General features: G+C 37.0%; 1 protein-coding gene across 6 annotated transcripts in view; it reads right to left on the bottom strand.

Annotated features, from left to right (window-relative positions):
- The window catches only part of LOC134536770 (Ca(2+)/calmodulin-responsive adenylate cyclase), a 183,069-nt gene that overhangs the window by 40,834 nt on the left and 116,597 nt on the right, over nucleotides 1-25,638 (bottom strand). For 2 of the 6 annotated variants that reach the window (XM_063376685.1, XM_063376683.1), the window contains exons 7-13: nucleotides 25,207-25,365; nucleotides 22,103-22,247; nucleotides 20,534-20,695; nucleotides 15,785-15,868; nucleotides 7,823-8,008; nucleotides 5,017-5,295; nucleotides 1,155-1,405 (exon numbers count right to left, since the gene is read on the bottom strand). In XM_063376685.1, the coding sequence (XP_063232755.1) occupies nucleotides 1,155-1,405; nucleotides 5,017-5,295; nucleotides 7,823-8,008; nucleotides 15,785-15,868; nucleotides 20,534-20,695; nucleotides 22,103-22,247; nucleotides 25,207-25,365 (1,266 nt within the window). Of the gene's footprint in view, nucleotides 1-1,154; nucleotides 1,406-5,016; nucleotides 5,296-7,822; nucleotides 8,024-15,784; nucleotides 15,869-20,533; nucleotides 20,696-22,102; nucleotides 22,248-25,206; nucleotides 25,366-25,638 lie in introns of all 6 variants that reach the window. The other 4 variants (XM_063376684.1, XM_063376682.1, XM_063376686.1 and 1 more) reach the window with 3 other exon arrangements.

Below are 25,638 nucleotides of genomic sequence, written 5' to 3' on the forward strand. Positions count from 1 at the left end.
AAGATTTTATTATGTAGTTTAAAAATTAAATTTGCATACATTTTAATATTTTCTTACGTTGCGTAGGAGATGTATTTTGCAAACTTACAGAAACAATGCAGGAATCAGTCATGGTCGATTCCATAATCATTGTATTCTGAATCCCGACCGATTCCAGAATCAGAATCGACCCATCACTATACATAACAAAACCATTTGTGTAAATACTACGGATGGGCCAAACAAATTCTCAAATACCATAAAATGCTTAGAATTTGAAGGATTCAATATTCGAAGGAAGAGATTCAAAGAAAAATACTTTAGGAAATAATGGAAATTAAAAAATCCACTAAGTCCATGTAAGATGTAACCAAACATGAATATTGCCAAATGCATTGGCTACTTTTTATATATGCTGCACAGTGGTGACAATCATTTTTCAATTAATTAAATAAGCAATATCCTTACGACAAATATAGACTTCAACTTTCAAATACATTATTTTATACTGGGAAAATTAGTTTATTGGCAACATCTTACATAGGAAAAAAATTATGTTCAGCTTATGGAGAATATGGCGGGACCGAAACATTTGACACTACTGAACAGGAAATCATATTGTAAGGGTACATCTTAAATGAGTTTTAAATTACTCAATAGTCCCATTATAACTACCACACTGCCTGACAGTAACTTTAAAACTGACTGATGATGCACGGTGCTTTGTCCTGTGATCTTTGGCAAGGTCATATTTACTACGTACACAAAGCATTCGGAATCTTAACAGTGAAACCAAACTTTGGACTTTAATGCGTGATTTTTTCCCCCCTCCAAATTTTGAAGCACTGAAATCTGTGGTGTTATGGAAGAAAGGGTTGAGTCAAAAACATGAAATTTTAAGAGAGGTGGAAGAAAGTCAAGGATTATTTGAAGGATATGCCTGTTGACACTTTATATGGTTAGCAGTTTTGTGTTGCCTGTATAAGATATCAATAATTAATAATATAACGACTAATATTTGATTGTGAAAATAATATTAGACTTTCTTCCACCTTTCTTAAAATTTAATGTTTTTGACTTAACCCTCACCACAGAAATAAGTGTGACCATCATGCGATAAAACACAGTACACACTATCTGTCTGATCGGAAGAGAAGTGAGCAACGAGCCCCGACCTGACGCGCTGGTCGTAGCACAGGAACAGCCCCACGTGCGACAGCAGGATGAGCAGGATGTAGATGGTCGCCATGACGACCAGCAGGACGCCCTTGATGGCGATGGGCAGCCGCAGATACACCGCCACCGCCAGGAACCCCAGGCAGCAGGACAGCACCAAGTACTGGGGCAGCGGGCAGGCCCGGTGGTCCCCCTCCAAGGTCACGTTGCTGGTGGCGTGGGGCACGCACGTCTCCGCCCGGCAGGTGAACTGGCGGCACAGACCACGCGCCAGCCGCTGTCAGGTCGGTCGACACTCCCGGCTCGAGGGGTCCACCTAGTCAGGGATGTATTTGGGTTAGTGAGGCGGGATGGTCAGTGCTTCTAATGCGGTAAAACCTCTACGGGCAAGGCTATGGACTTGGGAACAGTCTTCTCGTCATGTATAGGGCAACTATGATATTTGAGCAGTATCCCATAACATTATATGGCGGAGAAATGAAGACAAAGGTGTAATGCAAGTCCTCCGAGTGCTTTAATCTGTATACGGGTATAAAAATTACTCTGAAAACACACATTTTATAGTCCTTTCCACTCTTATAAAAATAAAGTTTAAAAACAAAATACGGAAATATAACCCACTTATCCGTCCTCAGCGCATTCTTGAATGCTTTTCGTAAAACACTAGTCGGATATCTTGAGTGGTTTTCAAATAGCATAGTTTTTTCTGAAGCTCTGAACGCTATATGTGCACCCGCGTAGGCGGTGGCCTTAAGACTAACAAGGAAAGAGCGCTAACTTTGGGTCCAGATTTTGAAGTCCCTTTGCTAGAAGAACCTTCCAATAGCAATTTACCCGCAAGGATAACTCCCAAATCTCAAAAGTCCTCTCAATTTTTTACACTCCTGTAAAGTGATGGGGAAGGGGGGGGGGGGGGTGGAGGAGGAGGAGGAGGAGGAGGAGGAGGAGGAGGAAGTTTCACTCTATATTAAAATTTGATTAGAAAAATATTTGATAATCATGAATAATTTGATATTCAATTCAAATAAAAGAAACAGGATTTCCTAAAGCCTTCTCACTCCCAACATTAGCTATTTCCTTTCCTTGTCATTAGGTTTTTTTTTAATGCTGAGTTGGTTATTTAATTTACTTAGTCATTAATTTACTAAGGGATTTACCTGTAAATTTATTCTGATAACTCTCTTGAATTTATTGTTTGGTCACCAAGTTTGGAACAGATATTGACATTGACGAATGTTATTTTCAAGTTGTAAAAGGTCACATAAACACTTGCCTGACTTCTTACTGCCAATAGATAAAAATTAAGTAAAGTCGAGATGAATTCATCAAATGCAAGAGTGTTATGGAGATAAGGTGAAAGGAACAGCCCTCAAATAACAGTAACGACAAGGAAATTAAATAACCAACATAACGTGCATGACAGAGCCTAAAGGCGCCCGCTTACCCGGACACACATGTAGTGTGCAGAGCTTCAGAAGAAACTACGCTATTTGAAAACTGCTCAAAATATCACAGTGGTGTTTAGTTTGTTTACGAACAGCATTCAATAACACGCTGAGGACGGATGGGTGGTTATGGTTCCGTATTTCGTTTTTAAGCAATTTTTTTTTAGGAGTGTGAAAAGGACTAAAATGCATGTTTTAAGAGTAATATTTAGACATGGGACACCAGGTACAGATTCTTGAAAGCACTCATTTGACTTTAAATTACATCTTTAACAGTACAACATTATTGCTAACGTTCAAATATCTTAGTTGGCCTCTATACAATGAGAAGTGTGAACACTAGTTCAAAGTAACACAAATACACCCTCAATTAGACGGACCCTGTACGCATTCACTGCGTCAGCACTGTATTTTACGTCTCGTTGCAAACGTCTTCAGACACATGTTTTCATAAAATATGCTAAAAATAAACAAACCGTGATGGATTAAATGAAACACTCTCGAACTGCTCATTATAAACGCCCCTCCTTGTGGGTACGCCACTGGTACGGCCTCGAACGATAAGTAAAATAATCCAAACGAAATTTTCAAAAACCACTTAATGAACAAAAAAAAAAAATATTCAGAACGAAGATAAATAACCTTACAAACAAAAATTGCTTAGCTTTTTATCAGGAGTAGAGAAGACACTATGTACAGTAAAACTCTGCTAGGAAGTTTCAAAAGGTACTTACACTAGGCGCAATATAACTCCGAGCTTGAGCTACGTCACACATGAGGAGTGTTGACTGCAACACGTGTGGGTGGTCGGGTGGATGAGGAGGGGGTATAAGCAGATACGGCGACCTTGCACAGCAGGTAGAGAAAAGCAGAAAACATTGACCACTTACCACTGACGTTCCAAGCACTACCTCAGTTCTTCAACGCCGCACTGACTGTTCCATCCGAAGAGTCTGATGTGTAAACGTCACTGCTGTCACTGTTTGCATCACTTAACTGAACAATCGATTTATCAATTTCAATGTCAAAACGCACATCCTTATCCCAGTATTCGTTCTCGAGTGTCTTGACGTGATTGCAAATCGGTATCCAATCTTCTGGACCCATTTGGTTAAATATTTCCTCGCAAAGTTTTTTTACATTTGCCAAATTGCAAGTAACATTTCTTGAAGCGACTTCTCCTTTAACTTTAGCCCATATGCTATCGGATTCAAATCCGGATGATAAGGGGGCAGACGAAGTAATGTGTGGCCACTATTTACCAATAATCTGTCTGCCGAGTACTGCACTTGCGAAGGTTTGTGCTTATTTATGAGGTTATACAAGTTTGGTTTGAGCATGTCGCTAGTAAAGAAAATATTCTCCTTACTTAACAACTGCTGCATTTCCTTTTGCCGAGTTGGAGGTAGGCGTTTAATTTATTTTTACATTGTGATAGGGAGCATTATCTATCACAACAACACTGTTTGGTGGAAGATTTTGTATTAATTGTTCGGTGAGCCATTTTTCATATTGTTTGTACAGTCGTGCGAGACACACCCGTCGCATTAGATGTTCTCAGCTGTGCTTTCTCTAGTGAAATAGAGGGTTCCTGCAATCGCGCTTCATTTTCCATAAACTGCAGAACGTTATAGACGATTTCCCGCGCCTGCGAGTGCAGTTTTTTACTCTTAACTTTTGACAACACTGGAGGCATTTTATGTATAAAGTTGTACTTTACTGAAGTAATGCACTACATATGTAACACTGGCTCTGAACAAAAGTGATACACTACATGCATACAAACCTCAGATCCAAACTGTAAACGAAAACGTTTAGTAAGTACCAACATATTCGTCGGATTTCACCGAAGGACTAAGTTTTCACTCTGTGCAGTAGCGTGTAGCCCCTGTTATCAAGTTACGCATTATCTCTCACTGCCGCGCCACGTCTGCCTTCTCCAGTGTCGGGACTCACATACACACAACGATTTTCTAACCGTCACCCAGGCTCGGAGTTATGTTGCGTCTAGTGTACTAACCGAGACTTTTAAACAGTAAAAAGAATTGAAAGAGTAAAATGTATGTACAGTAGTGTATCCTGCAACCGAGTTAATATGGACTGCAGCAACCTAAGATATGCAAAATATCAGATATAATGGATAGAATAAGAAAACCGTCTTGGTTTTCAGTCGACCCAGTGGTATCACTTTTCAAGGTGATGTTTTTCCAGCAACCAAAGACGATCTCAAAAAATTTTTTTACGAGGGCCTTCGAATTCGCATTTGTTCGACCAATATCATGAATCATGGTGAAGATGATTCCCGGAATGTCTTCAGACCCGTGATGGATGAAGGCTCGGGGGAAAGGGGGAGGATGATTCCCACAATGTCTTCGGAACCGTGATGGACAAAGGCTCGGGGGGAGAGGGCACGCACCACGTTGACCTGGGCCACGGCGTACACGAGCACGATGGTGAAGGCGGTGATGGCCAGGCGCAGCACGAAGCTCTGCGAGACGTCCCACAGGATCCAGCGCAGCCGAACGGCCAGCAGCAGCATCAGCACCACCGACACCCACACGAAGGCCGTGAGGAACAGCAGCAGCAGGATGACCGTGCGAGGCAACACGGCTACTTGCAGCGCCCCCAGCAGCACCAGCAGCGCCAGCGAGCACGCCAGCGAGCTGCCGAAGCCCAGGTCCGCGTCGTCGTGGTACTGCGCACGCACACACACGCGCAAGCGCTGCTCAGCCTCGCTCACCGACGACAAAACTATAAACATCACCTGTGTGTGGCTGCCATGCGCAGCCACACACAGGTGTAACTTCATAGAATCCCAAAATTAAACATTTTCAGGTGGCGAAGGAGTAGACGTTCTCACTCTTAATGTTGTCATCATGAATCGTGAGACAATTTTACAAAGAAATGTTTCACAGTGTATCTTTAAAGACAAAAAAAAATTTAACCAGGGAACAAGACGAAGTTGAAAAATTGTTGGCTTGTTTCAGAAAATTCATGTGTCAAGTATACTATCTTTGGTTTTAACATAAAAGTTGTTTACATAGCTTGGTGAGTCCATTGGTACAAAGCTCGAACACTGTTAAGTGCTAAATTGAGATTTCCTGCTTATAACGTTTTTCCTGCTTATGTTTTTTTTTTCTTGTGCTCCCTTGAAAAACATTATAACAGGGTTCTACTGTATTGCAAACATGCCATCAAGTGCCCCACTCCTCACTGCTGCCCTTTTTGTTACCCACTGGGTATTTCACTTTTTGTCGTTCTGACGACGTCATCACTTCAACACTCACACTAGGCTGTAAATAATGTATCACTTAAAAAAAAAACAAAAAAAAAAACACACACACACACACACACACTAAGATAACAGTAGAAGTCACTCATGCACAAATACTAAAGATAAGGTGATACTTTTTTGGCAGTTGCTACAAGGAACATTCAGACTTTTAACTGGATATTCTCGTGAAATTAATGAAGTAGTTAACCCTACTTCGTTATTGCTACATGAACCTGTGCTTGTTTCGTTTATCAAGTCACAATTTCCAGCTGTCAAATATTTGAATGTTCGCTGAAGCCCATGTCAAAAAAGACTTGTTCATCTTGAATAGAGCATAACGAGACACACTGGCAGGCAGCAATTGTGAAAATTCTTCCACAAGGATTCAAATCCAAAAGTCATAAACCTTCTCATTTGATTGTTCCCCTCGGCCCTTACCATCTCTAGGCAACATCCAGCATGTATGGGTTCGAACCCCTTGCCAGTTTCAGAACTTTTATTGACCTTCAATCTGCCCTCATAGCAAAATACTGAAAATTAGAAAAATGCCAGACCATTACAGAGTATAATGTGTGGCAACAAACTGGACAGCGTTGAACATTATAAGAAAGCCATTCTTAATTTCATTAATAATAAACTTATAAAACTTTAGATTCCTACTAGATCCAGCAATTAATGATAAATGGCATTTAAAATTTAAATGCTATAATTGGTAGGGGAAAAAATTTTAAAATCTCTATATAGTCAATCTCTTAATAACAAACACACCCATACAACCAACTGTTTGCTTATTCAAAGTCAAAACTATATTCAACAAAAGACATTTTTATCTCTACACAACAAACACTTTGCATTTATTTTGCAAGAAAAATCCTTTATAAAAATGATACAGCAGTATCAATTCATGCTATCCTTCTTAAAATCAGTCATAATTTATAATAATTTACAACTTAATTGAACAGATAATATAATAGGAAGAAAGAATATTCCTTTATAAATTTCCACAAAAAAAATTTTCACAGCAGAAATAGATCACTGCAGGATATGCCATAAATTCTGAAGATTGCTGATAACAGTGATAAACTGATGATAAGATAGACAAGTACATAATTGTCACATTTGCTGCATTTAAGTGATGGATGTATTATTCTCAGTTCAGTAAGTTTAAGTTTGACTCCCATTTTTAATTAAAATATTATTTTTCAACATATTAAGTGCTGAATTACTGACACATGTTAATGGCATTTGGAACATTGGTACAGCTCAATGGAAGATACAACAGGTGTTAAAATTCTTTTTTTCCCTTCATAAACCAATTGATATAACAAAAGCATTAAAGTATATATGTTCTATGTGTTGTGTAAAGGAACAGCAGAAATCAGATGTTGCAGACTTACTAGCAGCCTTTACTTTTTGTTCTAACTCTATTAAATACAAACCAAAATGCAGTCTCTTCAGTTTTGCTCTAGTGAAAGATCTTTAATCTGGCATTCTATGGTGTGGCACCAATCAAGCTGCTCACGCTCAATTTTTTTTCAGGTGGATTCCAGCTGTTGAATTTGACTGCTCGGTTGTATCTCTGCGCTGCCAGCATTTTTAGTTCATTCAATAGTTTACTGCTACTCTCGTTTTCATTTCAGCAAAGTTTTCCCTGTTTTATAGCAGGTTACATTTGACATTTCAGAGGTACAATTAAATGATGTTTTTTTTTTAAGAATACCAATGCTCATCTGAAATTATTTTTCTTTAGAGCAGCTTATGAGAACTTGTTTTAAATACCATTGTACCGTGTATTAATTTTTCTTTGGTATTCATGTTTCAGCTATGCTGATTTTCGATAGTCAGTCTGAATCACTGATCTAGCACGGCCGTGATTCAGAATACGCTGCATCAAAGAGTCTTTATTGTAATTCAGCACGAATATCAGGAGACCTCCGCGACCTCTCACCTGGTTCTCCTTGGCACGGTCCTTGAAGCACAAGGTGAGAGGATTGACGTGCGTCGACTTCTCGCGATCCACGCTGCGGGCATCGATGGCCTGGGCCAGGTACTTGTTGACTCTGTTCGACGGCTGGTGGTACACGCTCGAGTGGCGCTTCTTGAACGGTCGCTTGAACTTCTCAGTCACCTTATTCTGGAAACAAGAAAACTGTCATGCCTGTGATACGACGGAACCCAACTGACAACTCATTCAACTTCCTTTCCAGCGCTCTGACATCCACATCCTGCAAATTTTGTAGCTTGTCACATTAGCATTCAGCTTATTAGTGAATGACTAAACAAGGTAAGTTTAAAAAAACAAACACAAACATCATACATACCCCTAACAAAAATTGTATGGCAAAAAAAAAATTTATTTTCATCAATTTTAGGATGTACTAGATGTAACCCTGAAGGTTATATATACAAACATATATACGCATAATTTACATATATATGTAAATATTCATACAAATATACAAATATATACACACATACGTGTTTTTATATGTAAGAATGTGTGTTAAAACCTTTTTAAGTAATTACTCAAGTTGTTAAAAGTACTGAACAGAGCACTCGCTAGCCCTTAATTGGTAGCCAACAGGCTTTAATACCAGCCAATCATATTCCTAATTGTGTAGGATGTAGATGATAGGCAACCTTAAAACAGATAACAGAACTGAAAATGTCACTTAACTGCTGGAGCCACACACACACCGAACACATTCTAAATATGAACACATGAATCATCAGAATATTGGGGTTGTTAAAAAAATACTATTATTATTATATTAAATACCAAATGCTGCTAAATGTGTTGTCCAGTCACATGTTGAATATAATTGATTATTTTGAAATAATTCTCGCAGAGCTTAGAAAAGCACACAGGTCCAAGCAAACTAAGTGCACCACACCCATTACAGAACATCACGTTGTATTAATTGAACATTAAAACAACTGCCATTTAACGAACAGTGAGGATATGTCCTTTACTGATGCAGCATTCATTCAGAATGAAACCAGCCATGACCGAATATCTTAATTCTTTTGATGCAAAAACAACCTGGTGCAGAAATATAATTCTCGCAGCTATTTATTTACCTTTAAAAATTCATGTTAATCTTTTCACAGTAACAAATAATAACATAAAAGGGTATAGACAGCAGTTGTCTGCCTAAACAACACATTATCTTTACATTTTAACTAGTGAAGGGTCAAATCCCAATTTTCTCAAAACTAAATCTCCTATTGAAATCTCTAAGAGTATCTTGAATCTGAATCTAGGTCTCAAGCATCCAAAATAAAATAATGTATAAGAAAAGAATAATATTAACTATGGTGTTAAACCTTCAATCCTTAATATGTTTTATTCACGAACTAAGTTTCAAGATTCAATACAGATTGTAATTTTACTGATATAATTACACGTTAAAAGTACAATATCTTTGGGAATGGTAACAGGTAACAGGTAACAGGAAAGGTATGAAGAAAATAAATTGACGTCGTCTACTTCAAAGGTTATCAATTATCAGAATTGAATTTTTAAATTTCTTTATTTCCTCTAATATTTTTCTTCAAATCTTTTCCCCTTGACTATCTAATCCTTTGAATACTAAGGATTTGATTGGCCCATCCCTAATTTTAACTAAACGATCGCACCACAAATCCCTCAAAGGCCACAACGGTGCATGAAGAGACACTACACTCTCGTCCTTTCACGAAAGACTGCATCAGTGATTATGTAAGCATCCTTACGACCATCCAGAACGGCAACAAAAAAGGCTTGACATCCTTTCAAATGCATTGTTCAAGAATCCTTCTGGCTAAAAGGTCCTTAAGAAGATATTCAGAAACCGCATGTGACTTCATTCTAACCTAACAGCACTTTGAAAAACTGACTACTTAAGTGGCAGTAACGTTTTTAAATGGAAATGATATTCATATTTCATTGCAGTCAGTATAACCTTTAGTAAATTAGTAAACATATTTCACAGGCCAAAAAAAAAATGTAAATAAGCTATTACATTTCTAAGACTATTTTTATCATGTCGGTTAAGATTAAGAAGTCAAAATAAAAAATAAAATCAGCATGAAAAACATTGTAGTAAATTGAAATATTATACCTTTAAAAGTTGACTGTGTATTTCATACTTGTTTAGTATTTTCTATGGACTTTTAATCTTCCCTACTGACATAATAAAAATAGACTTTAATTTTGATAGTTTATTTGCTTTTTGGCCCATGAACTGCAAGAGAAAATTCTATTTTCCTCTATACTAAAGTGAAAATTAAAAGGTTAACTTATCTTCAAAGACATTTTATATTCAGGTATGCCAATACCCGTCCTACCTCCTTTTCCAAAATTGAAAAATATACACACGAAAAATAACTGTACTGTGATACTGAAGATGTGCTCAATGTGTCACACTGCACTATGGCTAGTACAACAAGTAACTAATTCCTCCCCTTACTCTCAGGATTTGGCACAATGGAACACAAAAATATTCACACTTTCTGTAACTATAAGCTATAACACTAGGTAATCAACACCTGATCACACAAATCAAACACAACAAACTCATTTAACATAGTATCTATATGGCACATGCTACCACTGCAGTATTGTCAACATCCCTTCTGCAAACCAAACAAGATCCAGTAAACATGCCCACCTACTGGGTGCATTACTTACACATTCAAATTTTCAAATGTACGTAAGCCGTATACATATGAATGGTTTTCAGCCAAAAGCTCGGTTTGGCTCTTGTCTGTGCTCAATTGAGTTTGCGCTGAATCAAGTGATTTTAATGGTCAATCCATTCCGCTCAAAAACCATTTAAAGTTCATATTGAGCCAGGAGTTAAATGGGGCAGGGAAGCCAATTCCTCTCTCCATTAATTTTTTCTATACTAAACATACAGAATGGTTACGAACAACCGAGACAATGTCCAGCATATTATTGTAATTAGGGGGAAAAAAAATCAAGGACAATAAACTTTTTTCAGTTATCACCAAGAGAGATACGGAAACTTCGTGCATTCATTAAGTCGCAAGTTAGAATACAAACCTTTACAATCTCGCACTGCGTTCAGGATTGGACCATGGTTATTTTGGACACACAGTGAGCCAACGATGCCCAGCTAGCAGAGAAGTAAGTGAATCAGGTAGTGCCATACAACAAGAATAAAAATGTTCTTGCTAAGAAATAAACCAATGGGAAAGCAAACATGAATTGAGCGCACCTGCAACACTGAATTCTACCCTGAGGTCAGACGAATCCACGAACTTTCCGGGTCTCTAGTGATAACTAGGGAAGTTATGCATTCTTCTTAGCTAAAGCTGTTTCTGATATTTCTTCAGAAAATAACCTTGAAATAGGATTTTCATGGGTGCATTAACTCCTTTAATAAACTCTTTTTGTCTTACTTTCCACTCTTTCCAGTAAGGTATTACCTGAAAGATGTCTTATCTTGTTTGGAAATATCTTATGACAGTACCCTACAATGAAAGAATATGGACTGCCTACAACTAACTAAACTATAAAGTGGTTCAGCAAAACCAAAAATAGAATTTGAGATGGTTAGATATAAGATTATAATATTTCTAATGTAAATGAAACAATGTCAATGAACCTCGTTTGATAGTAAATTAGAATAAAGAACTTTTTCTGTCATTTCTCTGAAGACAATCCAATGTTTCACAGAGCTTGATAGGACAGTCCAACATAATTTTGTGTATCAAAAACTTAATAATTGCTCCAGGTAAGCAGGCAGAAAGTTGCATGCACAGAGCGAAGGGACAGAGGGACAAAGCACACTGCTCCAGGCTATGTGAAGAGGATTCTTGAGTAGACAATACAGCAGTGGAGCCAACTAACTTGTTCGAAAGCCAGTCCCGTCACAGCAGCCAGTTCGAGAGGGAAATTAGGGACAAACAAACAAAATAAGCAATTAAGAGAATAGATAATAGTTAGAAAAAAACCCAATCCATCAATAAGAAAAAACAACCAACAAATGTCTACACAACCAACATCCGATGCCACAACTTGATTTTGCACATTTTCTATCACAGTTTGATCTGTCAACCTTCATGTTACGGTAAACACATTAACCAAAAATATCCACAAGCACTTGTGAACCCAGTGGTGAGCTAAGACTCAAACCACCACACAATAAACAGTTATTCAATATATAAAAGGTTTCTACACTAATAACCTGACGCATGGCCACAATTATCCACTTTATCACGATGGATAGTTACCATGTCAACATTTTAGAATACAGGAACTCAACTTACTTAAGTTTTAAGTACATGCCCTTTGTAGTGTTTTGTTAGGAGAAAGGGCTCAAAAAAATTATCAGTAAGTTAGAAAATCGTGAGAATCAACTACTGACAACATCGTACAGCGAAAGTTCTTTACTACGGCATTCTATGCAATGGAGCTGCTTGTGTTCAGATTTGTCTCCAGGGCACGCCACTGTGTTGCCGGCATTTTAAGTTCGCTCAAGAGTTTACTTTCACTGTCGTTTTCATTTCAGTGCAGTGTTTCCTGTATTCTAGAGGCTTACATTTCACTGGTAAATTTTCGTAATTTTTTTTAAAGACTAAAGTTTATTTGTATTTTTTTCTTTCTACAGAGCAGCTTATTGTAACTTTTTCCCCAAAAATATCATTAATGTGGCACTGCCGTGGTCCCAAACGTACTAGATTAAAGATCTTCCACTGTACTAAGTATACATACTGCAACTAAGATTCACGTAACAGCTGAGTTGTTAATATCTGTCCTGAGACACTGTAAAACAATATAATTAAGTATTTCACCAGTTAAAAATCAAAACCAAACTATTATTATTATTATTATTATTAGAAAAACTGAACAGGTTAAAAACCATGCAGGATTTGATTGTTTGCAATAGTTCAACTAGACTAAATTTTCAAATTGAATATGTTATAAAAAATTTGCATTTCGGAGGATAATCTGCACAACTTCAAATGAAAGGTAACCTTCCATTCTGGAGTTCATCTTTAATAGAGGTTTTAGAGTTGCAGAAGGGAAATTTTTCTAAATTTGTGTTTGGTCACTTAAATTTTTTTATTAGTTAAAAATGTTTCTTTTCGGTATCAAAAACGTTCAAAGTTATGAAAAATTGTAGTTTATTTTAAAATTTATTTTTAATAATTTTATAACTACAGTAAACACTCAATTATCCAGTTTTTGGGTTATCTGTGCTTAAATTTAGTTTAACTATTAGTTCTTGTATTCTGAAGCTGTAAAAAAAAAAGATGACATCGCTTTGGTGCAGGTACACTTCTTCTACACTTGGCCACTCTGTATTTTTAACCACTCTGTTAATGAGTCAGAAAGCTGTTTGGTCCGACCCTTGGAGTCACCCACCCCCTTAGCTGTCACATTTATTACACTTTAAACTAGAGGGGGATGCCCAGACTGCTGCTTCAGGTGCCCTTATGCCACTTTCCGTCTGCCTATCTGCCCGGCACGCGCCGTGAGTGACGTGACTAGCTGGCATTTAACGGAAGGAAGGGACAAAGAAAAAATGTAAAAACAAACTAGCCAGAATTTTTTTTTTCCACAATTTGCGCAATCTCATTTTCAGCAGTGTTGATTTAATTTTTCTTCTTTGGCCATTGCAAATGACAGTGAGCTAGTAACGTATGTGAAGGAAATCTTCACATGTCTATCACGATAGGTTTCCACGAAACCAACAATATCGTTTTCTTGTGCTATTCATTAAAGTTGTCCCTTCTGCCTTCTTTTGTTACCGTCAAAATAAAGTCAAACCTCATTAATAAAAACCTGAAGGGCTAATTTAGGCACTTAGTAATAACAACATTTGTATTAACCAAAACTTGCAATATTTTTGACTTACATATTTTATATATTTTTTAAAGATTAATTCTATTAAATTTATTAATATTTTTCTCTGTTAATAGATACTGACTACTCCTAAAAAATTTAGACTGAGCTTTAAAAAAACCATACACATAATCTTATAAAGTACTAAATGTACTATTTAGGGATGGTAATATAAAATTATTCATTAAATACACATTTGGTTCAAATTCTATTTTTTTCTATGCTAATCTTACCAGGATTTACAAGAACAGAATGTAACAAAATATTAGACACCCCATAATTTTAGATAAATATCTCTTTCTAAGACTCTCCACAATCCTCAAGGATATGGTACTGGTATTATTTCAATTGAAACTTTACAAGGTTTCTTGAAATCTTCCCGTAATGTTTGTGATAAACCTTCTTTAATACATGCAATTGTTTCCCAGTGGGACAAAAACTAATTTGCATTAACATACGTACTAACCTTATTTGGTACGAAACAAACTTCTTAGCTTTATAGCTCATATGAAATTTCTACTACTTTGCATTTATGAGTGTTTTGTACTACAGTTTTTATCAATGAGGTTTCACTATATTTCCACTTCTCTAAACGTAACCCCAGGATATAATGCTCCTTGATGACAATAAACAGTCTTTCTTGAAAGCCAAGGTTTATGTGCCTGAACAACATACACCCCAGATTTGCAAAGTTTTGTTTTCTAGCATAAAAGCCTGGCTAGAAAATTTTCTAGCGTGAATAATACTGATACACACACTGCCAACCACATATCACCTTGCATTCACTTTGTATTCATTTGAAAGGATAACTTAAAATTCCCCAGGTGGTGCCTTGCATTTGAGAGGCTGTCCCTGCATGAGGCTACCTTGAACTTGAAGAGTACTTTGCAATTTTAAAAAGAACTTTACAATTCAAGAAGGTAGTCTTCAATCTGAGAGGGTACTTTGCAATTCGAGAGGGTTTCATAATTTGAGAGGCTGCCCTACACTTGAAAGGGCACATTGCAATTAGAGAAAGAAATTTGCAATTTGAGATGGCACCATGCACTTGAGAAAGTACTTTGCATTCAAGAGACTTGTGTTGCATCTGAAAGGCTGCATTGCATTCTAGAAAGTAATTCATAATTCTAGAGTGTCTCATATATTTGAAGATGCAGCCTTGCAAGATACTTACTTTACAACTTGAAAAGGACTTCGCGAATTGTGATGGTACTTTGCAATTTGAGAGGGTGCCATGCACTTGGAAAGGGTGTCTTTAATTTAAGAGCATGTATTGCATTCAAAAAGCTACTCCACTATTTGAAAGGGTGCTATACATTCAATGAGGCTACCTTGTGCTTGATATCTACGTTGTTATAAATAAAATATATTAATTCTAATCTTTGAGAACGTTTGGACTAAGCACTTAAAAGTAATTGTTATGAACATGATAAATCAATAATTTTTTTTTACAAACAACATTTATAAGTGCTCACTTTAATATAAGCACATAAATTTGGGTTGAATTAAAAAAAAAATCTTTCATAGTAAATGAAAAAATATTTTGATAAGGCATTATAAAATACTTATACATGTATGACTGAGTAAAAAAAATCATTAATTAAGTTGTATGTACAGCAAAGGATTGTCTGTCCACAGTATACAAACAGCAATCAATTTTCTTCCTTCTTAAAAGTCAAGTGTGCAAGTACACCTGCACCAGTCTTTTTCTTCCTTCAAAATATAATCACACGGCTCAATAAATCAATTCTTTCACTAACTTCTTGTACGGCAGCAATGACGATGAGTTAAACCAACCATACCAAAACGCAACATATTTCACAATGTACCAATTGGAATGCTATGTACAAAAAGGTAGAAAGAGCACTAACATCTCTCAACTAGATCAAACATTAGTGGTAAAAAAAAAATGTCTCGCATCACACAGCAAAACACTAGCAAAACCAAAAACACCGGCCCGGAAGCCTCCACCGCCTGCACACTAGGACAATGCCAGCATGCAACTAGCCCGCTAGCCCGGCGAGACGGAGCCACCACGCTCCGGGAGTCACTCACCTTGGAGGCAAAGTCTCTGAGGTTAACGGGCGGCCCGGCCCCAGGGACGGGTTCCGCATGCAGGGCCCGCTGCAGATCTAGCACCTATAATACAGACACGGGGCTCCTGCTACCACACAGCACGGGGGGGAGGCCCCCCCTCCAGTTCCGCTCGCGACCCCACTGTCGACGCCGTTGCCGCCCTCTGCCTGCGTCCAAGCTCCCACCAAGCAGGTAGCGTTCCCGTTACTTCAAGACAGTTAGGTGTTAACACCCGTGTCGCCCACCCTCACCTAACTACACAATCAGTAATCACTTCACCACAGTAGCGATTACAATACATAACAGAAATACATACACACACACACCAATGCACAGTTAGCTTTCCCACACCAACTACGTCTTGAGCCACGCATTCTTCCGGCTAATGGCATTCAAAATAGAATGTGCTTTCCAATTGGTATTGTTTCCGCAGTACGTTTGAATTCATCTGGCAGAAAGAGAAGATCCGCCAGTTAGTAATACAGATTTAGCTAAACAGATTAAGGAAGCTACGAGGGATCCTAAACAAAGTTTTTGTTCAAAGAAAAAAAAAAAGTACACATACATATCTAACCTTACCTGGAGCACTATTTTAATAAGTAAAATTAAGGAAAAATGATGACGTATTGAAGGTATGAAAGAAATAAGAAGAATATGTTACGTAACACCAGCTTTGCGGTTCATGCAAATAAGGTTTGTAGTAAGTCCGTTACCATTACGCAGTCAAATAGGCCTAGGCTAATCTTATATTTCTTATATGCTTTAGTTGCTCAAGATTTTCATTTTTCGTGGTGACACCCAAGTTTTCTTTACAAAAGAAACATAAGTTATACTTACTATAATGTTCTCCATACAATGTATTACATAATATATTTTGGGTAAAAATAATAATAGGTGGAATCTATGCTTTTTGTGGAATATAAACCTAAAAAGTGAGTTAGGAGAAATATATTAGATTCTGCTCAAAAAATATTTTTCATCATTGTAGATGGGAGTTATTTTCATACCATTTAATTCGAATAGATATACTATTATGGAGTACTCCAAAACTACTTATGCTCCATCTCTGCCTTCCTCATGAATTTGTTCCATGCATTTTCTTTTTCCCCTTTCACCCTCAAAATTTGTAATAGTCAACTTAGTAAAACAAAATGACTTAAAAAAAAATCTAACTTTCCCAAGGTTCTTTGTTTCCTGATCAAAGTACCAGCGGAAATAAAAAAAATGTACGTAGCTCAGTGGCGTATCCTCAAAGCAACCACAGTAAATGGCAATTACAAGCAGCTACAGACACTAAAATCTACACTGATGGTCGTATTTCTGATCCCTAGCAGGCTTTAATGCAGTTAGTTTTGAAGCGATGTTGGAACTTAAATGTTGGCCAGCAAAGGCACAAGGATGTCTGTTATCTCCGCCAACAATCCAGAACCACTAAGTAGTTCATCTGACTGCAGGAAATACAAGGGAAGGGATAACTTCTGTAACCGCTTGCTAGAGGCAAGATTATACTGTGAATAGTGGTGAAACAGAAGTAACACCTAAATGGATTTTAAAACACAGCATGACACCGATAAGCTAGGCCAACAAAATGCAACATAATTTGTCTGAATTACCTACCTCACTTTGTCCTCACTTTCTTCAATTTGTAAACCTTAAGTTTAGGCATTTATTTAGAAAATTTAAGCAAGTAATTACTATATAAAAAAATTGTTTGGTTTTTAGTGCATAGTTTTTTTTAAATGCACTGAAAAAGTATACCCAAAGAAATGTATTGAGGAAAAACTTAATTAAAAATAGAGCAAAGCAAATAAGAGCAGTCAATCTCTGATACATTCCAAGAATATGTTTAAAGAAATTGCACTTTTGACATTGCATATTTATTTTTAAACTCCATAATATTTTTGCAACAACAAGAAAGTGTCTGGAGGTAAAATTAAAATTTGGATCATTTTCGACCCCAGAAAAAAAATACATCCACGCAATCAATCTTATAAAAATTTTTTTCCTCTGAGCTGTGCTAAAAATTTTATGTAATTTTAATTTAGCTCCAATAACCTGAGTCTTGTTTTGATACTTAAACTGTGATAAAAGCCAATTTGAGTAGTTTTATAAATATTTCTGCATGAAACTAGTTGCATATGAGTATCATACATACCTACAACATTCATAAACATAAAAATAACCAAAACTCAACCTTTTTTACAACAAAATTGGTTATATGTAATATAAAACAATAAGAGCTTGGCTCTACAGCTTATGTAGATCAAGAAGCTAAAACACATGCATGCTGGGTGTATGTTCTGAAGTCATACCATAACCGCTCATGAAGGCATCCTTGCATAGCGAATGAAAATGAAGCTGTCTCACCAAGGAAAACAGCAGGCAAAAGAACAGAATGCATCTCCGAGCAGCCGAGATATTTGTGATTCCAACGGAAACTTCAGGCATTACACGAAAATTTTTAAGCAAACGTAATTTACATCTTCTGCATAAAATTCACATGGGCGAACGTTCTATGAATAAAATGTACGGTACCTTCCACATTACAGCAGTCTTCTTGCAGTTCCCGTACCAGGTTTCGTGAATTCGCTATATTCAATTATGTGAATGTTAGAAATATTTTGACCAATTAATCATTAAAATCAAAAATGTATCAGAAGAATTTTAAAACAAATCTGTTTTGGTGAATAATAAATTCTTCATTAAATATTAATTTATCTCAACAGGAACAGTTCTTCTGAATAAGGTAAAATTGATTTCTACACCACCAGCATCAGTTGGTCTCACACGCCATGTAGATTCCCCCGCCACTCCTTTTCATTATAGCATTATTACTAATATTTAAGGGCTCTTTCTGAAGTACTAACATGATATATCTTTTGCATTTGTTGTTGTGTCACAAATATTTTCAATGGATATTCAGTAAGCTTAATATAATGGGAAACATGGTTGAGCGGTTCACCGTAATTTGAAAGCACGTTTAACCTTTTACAACTCAGATCACACACGCTGGGATGAGGATATCGATTTGATTAATCTTGGCTTTAGTTCGGCGGAACATGGAGCCACTGGGTATCCTCCTTCAATGCCATTCCTGGGGCGACACCTGGTCCACCCGTTGCTTAATGAGTGGGGAATTCCTTCTCCCTCCCTTCCTCTGGATGATGCTTCTCGTGGGTTATTGATGGAGGAAGTGGCAAAGAATTTGAAACAGTTCAGGCTATTGTGGCGAAGCGCTACGATGATAAGCATATTGAACATGGTTATCGCCCAGGAGATTTGGTGTGTTGTAAGAATTTTGTCTTGCCGGATGCAGCAGCAAACATTATTAGTAAGTTTATCCCTAAGTATGCAGGGCCATACCTGATTCGGAAATTTTTAGCTCCAAACACAGTGTTGTTAGTAAATCCGGATAATAAGTAACAGCTTTAGATGCAATACGAAGTCTTCAAGCGAAAGAAGAGTCTAAGGTAAATGCCAGTGCATTTTTAAGTGATTTCAATTCCTGGACTAACACTATCTAAAATGAAGATACAAATTTCAGGCTGAGCCTATTTACAGTGGGGGTCAATAAAGGTATAACTGCCATATGGCAGTTAGGAGGTATTATATTTTGGGCTTAATGGAATTTTTGATTCCCTTTGTGCTTACATGAGAGTAATTGCCTGCGAGACTCTGGGACTGAGACCAGTCATATCTGAATGAGAGGATGCAAAACAATAAAATAACATTTACCTCCCACCCCCAAAATATTGACTGTTTCTTAATAAAAATTTGAGACATATATACTACTAAAGTGCTTCCAAGACTGGTATGTGTCTTTGAAGTTGAACCTACAAAAAAATTTTTTTTTTGCAAATAATAAGACAAAGTATTTAGGAAGAAGCAGATTTTAATATCAATGCAACAGTCACTGTCGTAAAATGATTTCTGGGAAATAATTGGGGACAACATCTCTCAGACACATTTTTACGATGTGTTGTTACATCCAATTACTTCAATGAAATCATTTTATGACAGTGACAAGTCTTCAGTTTGTAAAAATGTATTTAATTTTAAAATAACTAGATGCTTAGTGCTGCATCCTAAATACTTTCGCTATTATTTTTAAAACAAAAATTTTATCTGATCCCACTTCAAAAACCTTTTCAACTTATTTTTTTTCGTGATGAACCTGAAACTGAAGTGTGTCGGTCGTATTCTGACTCAATCTGTATTGGAAAAAAAATAAATGTTCAGAGCTACAAAAATGATCATGAAAATATAACCTATTAGAAATTTTTCTCTTACAAATTTACAAAATGATAAAAAAAAAATTCATTGACATTAAAATTTTTTTTTTAAACATTATTCGTGTACAGATACCTTAAACAAATCTGAAGCCAATTTTAATAACAATTTCAAGAGTTAAAATTTTATGGCTGTGTCTTTAAAGGCACTTGCCATCATTAAAAAAAAAAAAAATTTGCACGTAAAAACTATGTTGATAATAAAGTACCCAGGAATTGACTTAAAAAGCTATCTTACTTGGAGATTCCTCGTACAGTCTTCTTCATGAGCTATCGGTATGATGATTTTTGCTGCAAAAAAAAAAATTAGCGCCAGAGCACACGATCGACAGAGGAACGTTCCCACACACGTTCGGAGCAGCCACGGGCACCAGGCGACCGTCCCTGAGGGAGGGGGGAGAGAGAGAGAGACAGAGAAGGGAAGACGGGTGGCAGTTACCTTGCGGGCGGCATGGGCCTTGGGGTCCCCCGCGGGCAGCGCCATGTTCGAGAAGGGCACCTCCATGGAGTACTTGATGGAGTGCAGCAGTTGCACCACGACGCTCGTCACGTTCTTGAAGGACAGCTTCCGGCGCTGGGCGGCCCCAAGCGCCGTGCGCACCTGTCCACACACACGCACACAAACACGCCTCTCACCACGCCGCTCCAGGGCCTCGGAGGCTCTGCGCTATCACTAGGCAGCTCTTCACATTCAAGCATGATGTGTTATTGGTAGCGACCGGAAAAATTCGCGAATTCGTTTCGCGACAGGCTAAAATACAAATAGCTATACCTCAGTGCAACCCTCTGCCATTGGCTCAAAACTCACCTGGATGACTCTGGGCCAATGAGAAACACCCAACCAAACCTTTATCGAATCACAGGCTGCTACGTTGGGACGTCTCACAAGACCAGCAGCCAATGAGTGGGTGGCATTTGACTGAGTGTACGTAGAACTATGGAGTTCATCCTGCGAGGTCATTGAACCCGCGAATTTTTCCTATCTATAGTTATTGGTGTACAAAATACAACTAATGAATAGTTTTTTCTCTCTCAAAAACCTTAGAAACTCTTTGTAGCAATAACTTATAGTACAAACAGATTTTACATTTTTTTTTTTACATTTTTTTTATCATTATCGTACAATCTGATTCTTTACACTAGCTTGATTATTCGCGTAAGTCTCATGATGGTTCACAAATTTAACTAATAGGGAGAAAAGACCAGGAGTATTTTAAATGCATGATAGTTTATATAAATATAATGTGCCATGATATCATCTAGATTAAGTTGTAATTAATTTTTTTTTATTAAAAAAAGACTTGAAACAGAAATTAAAATTATTGATTAGTAGAGACAGAACATTTATGAACCATAAAAAACTCAAAAACTGATCAATTTTCCTTTAAATATGAACACACCACACAAATACACACAGACACACACACACACATTAACATGCTTATTTCAAAATCACTATGTATAATTTTTTTACATAATTACATACTAAATGTACAATATCTTGGAGATTGATAATAATATAGGTACTACAAACTAAAACACAACTACATACTTAGTACACTTAAAGTTGTCAAGTGTAGAATTTTTTTATATTTACTAAACTCATACATCTCAAGAGTAAGGAATAAAACGATAAACTAAAATTTAAGCTTTGAAGAACTATAAACAAGTTATAAAAATATAAATAAAAAATCTACTTGTTTAAGATGTACACCATATTCATATTTGAGACAGCAATGTTCCCTGCAGTGCCAAACAGGCATTCACATTTCTATAATAGCTTCTGTTAGGGATACATAATAACGTAGTCCTTGTTACTACAAAGGTGCTAGTGTTTGGATTTTTAAATTTTTGAGTTTTCAAGTCATAATTTTTTTTTCTCAAATATTTTTCATTAAATATAATTTTTTTTTGAATATTTAAGATTTTTTGAAAGTGAATGAATATTTGAAGATGTGATTGGTCCAGTCCTGCCCTCAGAAGAAGCTGGCACGAGTGGCACACGCACCTTCCTCCTGTGCGCCGGCGGCACGATGAAGTAGGTGGAGATGCTGTTGTCCCGGAGGTACTGGTTCCTGGTGCCTCCGTGACCCGCCTCCACCTCGTACTCCCCGCCCAGGTAGTCCAGGGTCGCCTGCGTTATGTGCACGCGCCTAGCGCCCAGGCCCCCCACATCATTCTGTCGGCCCCGTTGCTAGAGGTCATTATGATCACCCCTCCTCCCCCATATTTTTTTATACTAAAAAATATTATAAAAAACTTTTTTTTGCTTCTATGTATATTGTTTTAGTTGTATTAATTCTTAACCTTAATCACAATTATTTTTCAAACGCGGATTGAAACTAGTTTCGAGTCAGTGTTCAGATTGTCAACGTAAATTTATGTTGAATAATGGCAAATAAATGAGTGTAACATGGTGTCACGTCGGATGTTGGTGGTTTATTTTTTGCTCACAAGTTGTAGATTCAGACACTTTCTGTACGCACGGCATATTCCGAATCATATTACTCTGGTGTGACATTTCGTCGGTAACTAAAATCAGGCCTGATTGTTTTTATTGTTTTCTATAATTTATTTTTTTAAATTACGTATCTACTTTTTTTTTGTTTTAATTTGTTTCTTCTTTCCTTCGCGGGGCCCCTAGACGCACCCCCCCCCCCCCCTTATACTCGCGGGCCCCGTTGCCGTAGCAACGGTAGCACCGGCCATGTGGGGGCCCTGCTAGCGCCACACGTCACGCCAGTACAGGCCCTGCTCCTCGCAGCGACTTCACATTCGCTATGGTAACTGTCATGGCTTACTGGGACAAATTCATTTTATATATTTTACACGTATCCAGGCTTTTAGTCATAACCCTCATAAATTTTTCCTGACAAGGCCATTAAAATGTTTAGAATGTCCATAAATATCTATAATAAAATTTCCCTAAAATTTCCCTGGAATTTTAAACAGACCTCAAAATATTATGGAAATCAAAGGTTTTGCGATCAAATTACTTCAGTAAGAGAGAGGGGGACCGAAAAACAGAATATTGGTTTCAACCTTTTATATGCGGTAACAACTTTAACATTTTATATAGAAAGTTTGCCTTTGATAAGACAGAGACTACCCATTTTGAGCTTTTCAAAAGTCCATAACATTATTTCTATTGACAGTATTACAATAGTTGTAGTCATTCCCACAAATTAATTAAATAGAAATACTAAATGCCAATGACTTCACAGGTTACACTAGTCATCGCATTAGTCATTCTTAGCTTCAGGCATTCCATTAAAATTTATAGTATGCTTTAACAAAGTCAGATTTAAGAAAAAAACTGAAGTGAAGAAAATATTTTACAGCTTGAAAACTGCTGAACTGAAGTTGGAACCTTTTGATTCCTATCTCTCCCCCTTAAAGAATTTTAACAAACACGAGATTATTACACCAGGATATGTTAAAAACTATAATCAATGTTGCTAAATGTGAAAATGGGTCATGGTAGTGATGTAAAATTACTATTTCTTGCAACTGCTTAATTCTATGGATGCTAACTGCAACTGATAGTGTGACATGAGGCATGGGAGTTGAGGCAGGATACACAATGTGGATTAAAATATATTCACAAAAATGCTATGATTGTAATTATGGAATACAAGGAAAAAGTTATTACACACATTTATTTAAAACTTTTTATGAATTCAATTTTTAAACATTACCTATTTAAACAAAAAATATTGATATGTTTGAAAGACTTTTAGTACTGGCATTCATTATTTGTTCAGCTGAATTTGTGGCAAATATTTAATTTTAGATTTTACAAATTCCCTTTTAGGGTATTCCGAGACATATTTTTCTTCATTAAATCACAATTGAGTACCTCCTTTTCATTTCATGAAGAAGGTAATTTAATCAAATTGTAAAACATGCACCTACTTCATTTTAATTTAATTCATGCAATTTTTTAAATTTACTGTTTTATTTAATTATGTTATATGCTCAGAACAGTAAAAATTCAATTTTCCTCTGGTTTACCTCATTACAGATACTAGATACAGTAAGACCATGTTATCTTTTCCTATTTATAGCATCAGATTTTTTTTAGTTCCTGCATTTTCCCCATACAGGCAATGTACTAACATCCTGTGTAAAAAATTTTATGAATTATGCATGCCCTGCTTATAGTGTTTGCTTTCTACTCAAAGTCAATAAATAAAATTAAAAAATTAAAAACCTGAATATTTCGACACTTAAGACATCTGTGAAGTTTCAAACACTTAACTGTTCACTTTACAGTTAAATATGTTTTTGTTTGCAACCACTGTTACACCATAGATACTATAATCTTATGCAAAAACATAACAGTAGCGCTGGCTAACAAGATGTATTCAATATAGGTATCAAAGGTACATCTATTCACAGTTACGTGTCTTTTAGCTGCTTCCTCTTGGAAAACAAAATAAATCCTTCCATTCCTTGCTACTCTGGTGTTTTCAGATGTATGTACATAGTTCTACAATACATACCTATTTTAGTTTACCAACCATTCCACGGTGGCACATAAAGCATTTTCTATTACTGATAAAGGCCCGTCTACAATTGTCCTAACCTGTGCGTGGTCCGCGTCCTTATCCGAATGTGAATGACGTCACATTGACACACGGAAAACAGCTTTGTCTACAATTGTAGTGTCCTATGTCCGAAACTATTGATTTCTAAAGTTGTCACCAAAGCGCAGTAAATGTCTTTCGAGTGTTTTTTTTTAATTGTTTTCGTGCGTGTTTTGCAAATGGGAACAGGAAACTCGAATATCGTTAGTGTTCTGTTGCTGTTCAATGCTAACAAAGGACACAGGTTGGGACAAAAAGTTCAAATTGACGAATGTCTTCGGACAAAGTAGGTTCGGACCTTCGCCCACATGACGCATGGCGTCAGAGGGTCACGTGGACCAATCACCGACGAGTGTCCTTCGGACACAGGTTAGGACATTGCAATTGTAGACTAGGCTTAAGAGTTGAGTTTATTTCATTTGTAGATAGGAATCCACAAGAAACACATGCTCAAGTGGCAAAAGGGGGCACACTACACACACACACGACCACTCTGCTGGAGTGCGAGGATGACGGCGCTCACCCCGGCTCCCCCCCGGCCTCCATGTTGTTGGCGAGCGTGACGTCGTTGGACCAGACATCGTACTGCCACTTGCGCAGTCCCAGAACCCCGCACAGCACCCGTCCCGAGTGGATGCCCACCCGCATGTTGAGCTGAACGTCCGTTGCCTCAACCACCAGCCTGCGGGCACACAGACACGTTCCACCACTGCATCGCTCGGCACAATTGTTAATGCTTGTATGCTTTTTAAAACAAACTGCAATATCTGAACTTTTCTAGTTCAAGTATATTAAAAATTTAATTTAACTGGATAAAATAATTAGGTAGGTATACCAATCAGCTACTAAAATATTGACAAAGATATTATTTGTAACTTGGTTTTTTGTATGTTTTCAGGGTGACGTGGTGTATTTATTTTTTTAACGTTAGGTTGAAACAACTTCACGTGAATTT

This window comes from Bacillus rossius, chromosome 11 (genome assembly GCF_032445375.1).
Source record: "Bacillus rossius redtenbacheri isolate Brsri chromosome 11, Brsri_v3, whole genome shotgun sequence".
Classification (NCBI taxonomy): Eukaryota; Metazoa; Arthropoda; class Insecta; order Phasmatodea; family Bacillidae; genus Bacillus; species Bacillus rossius.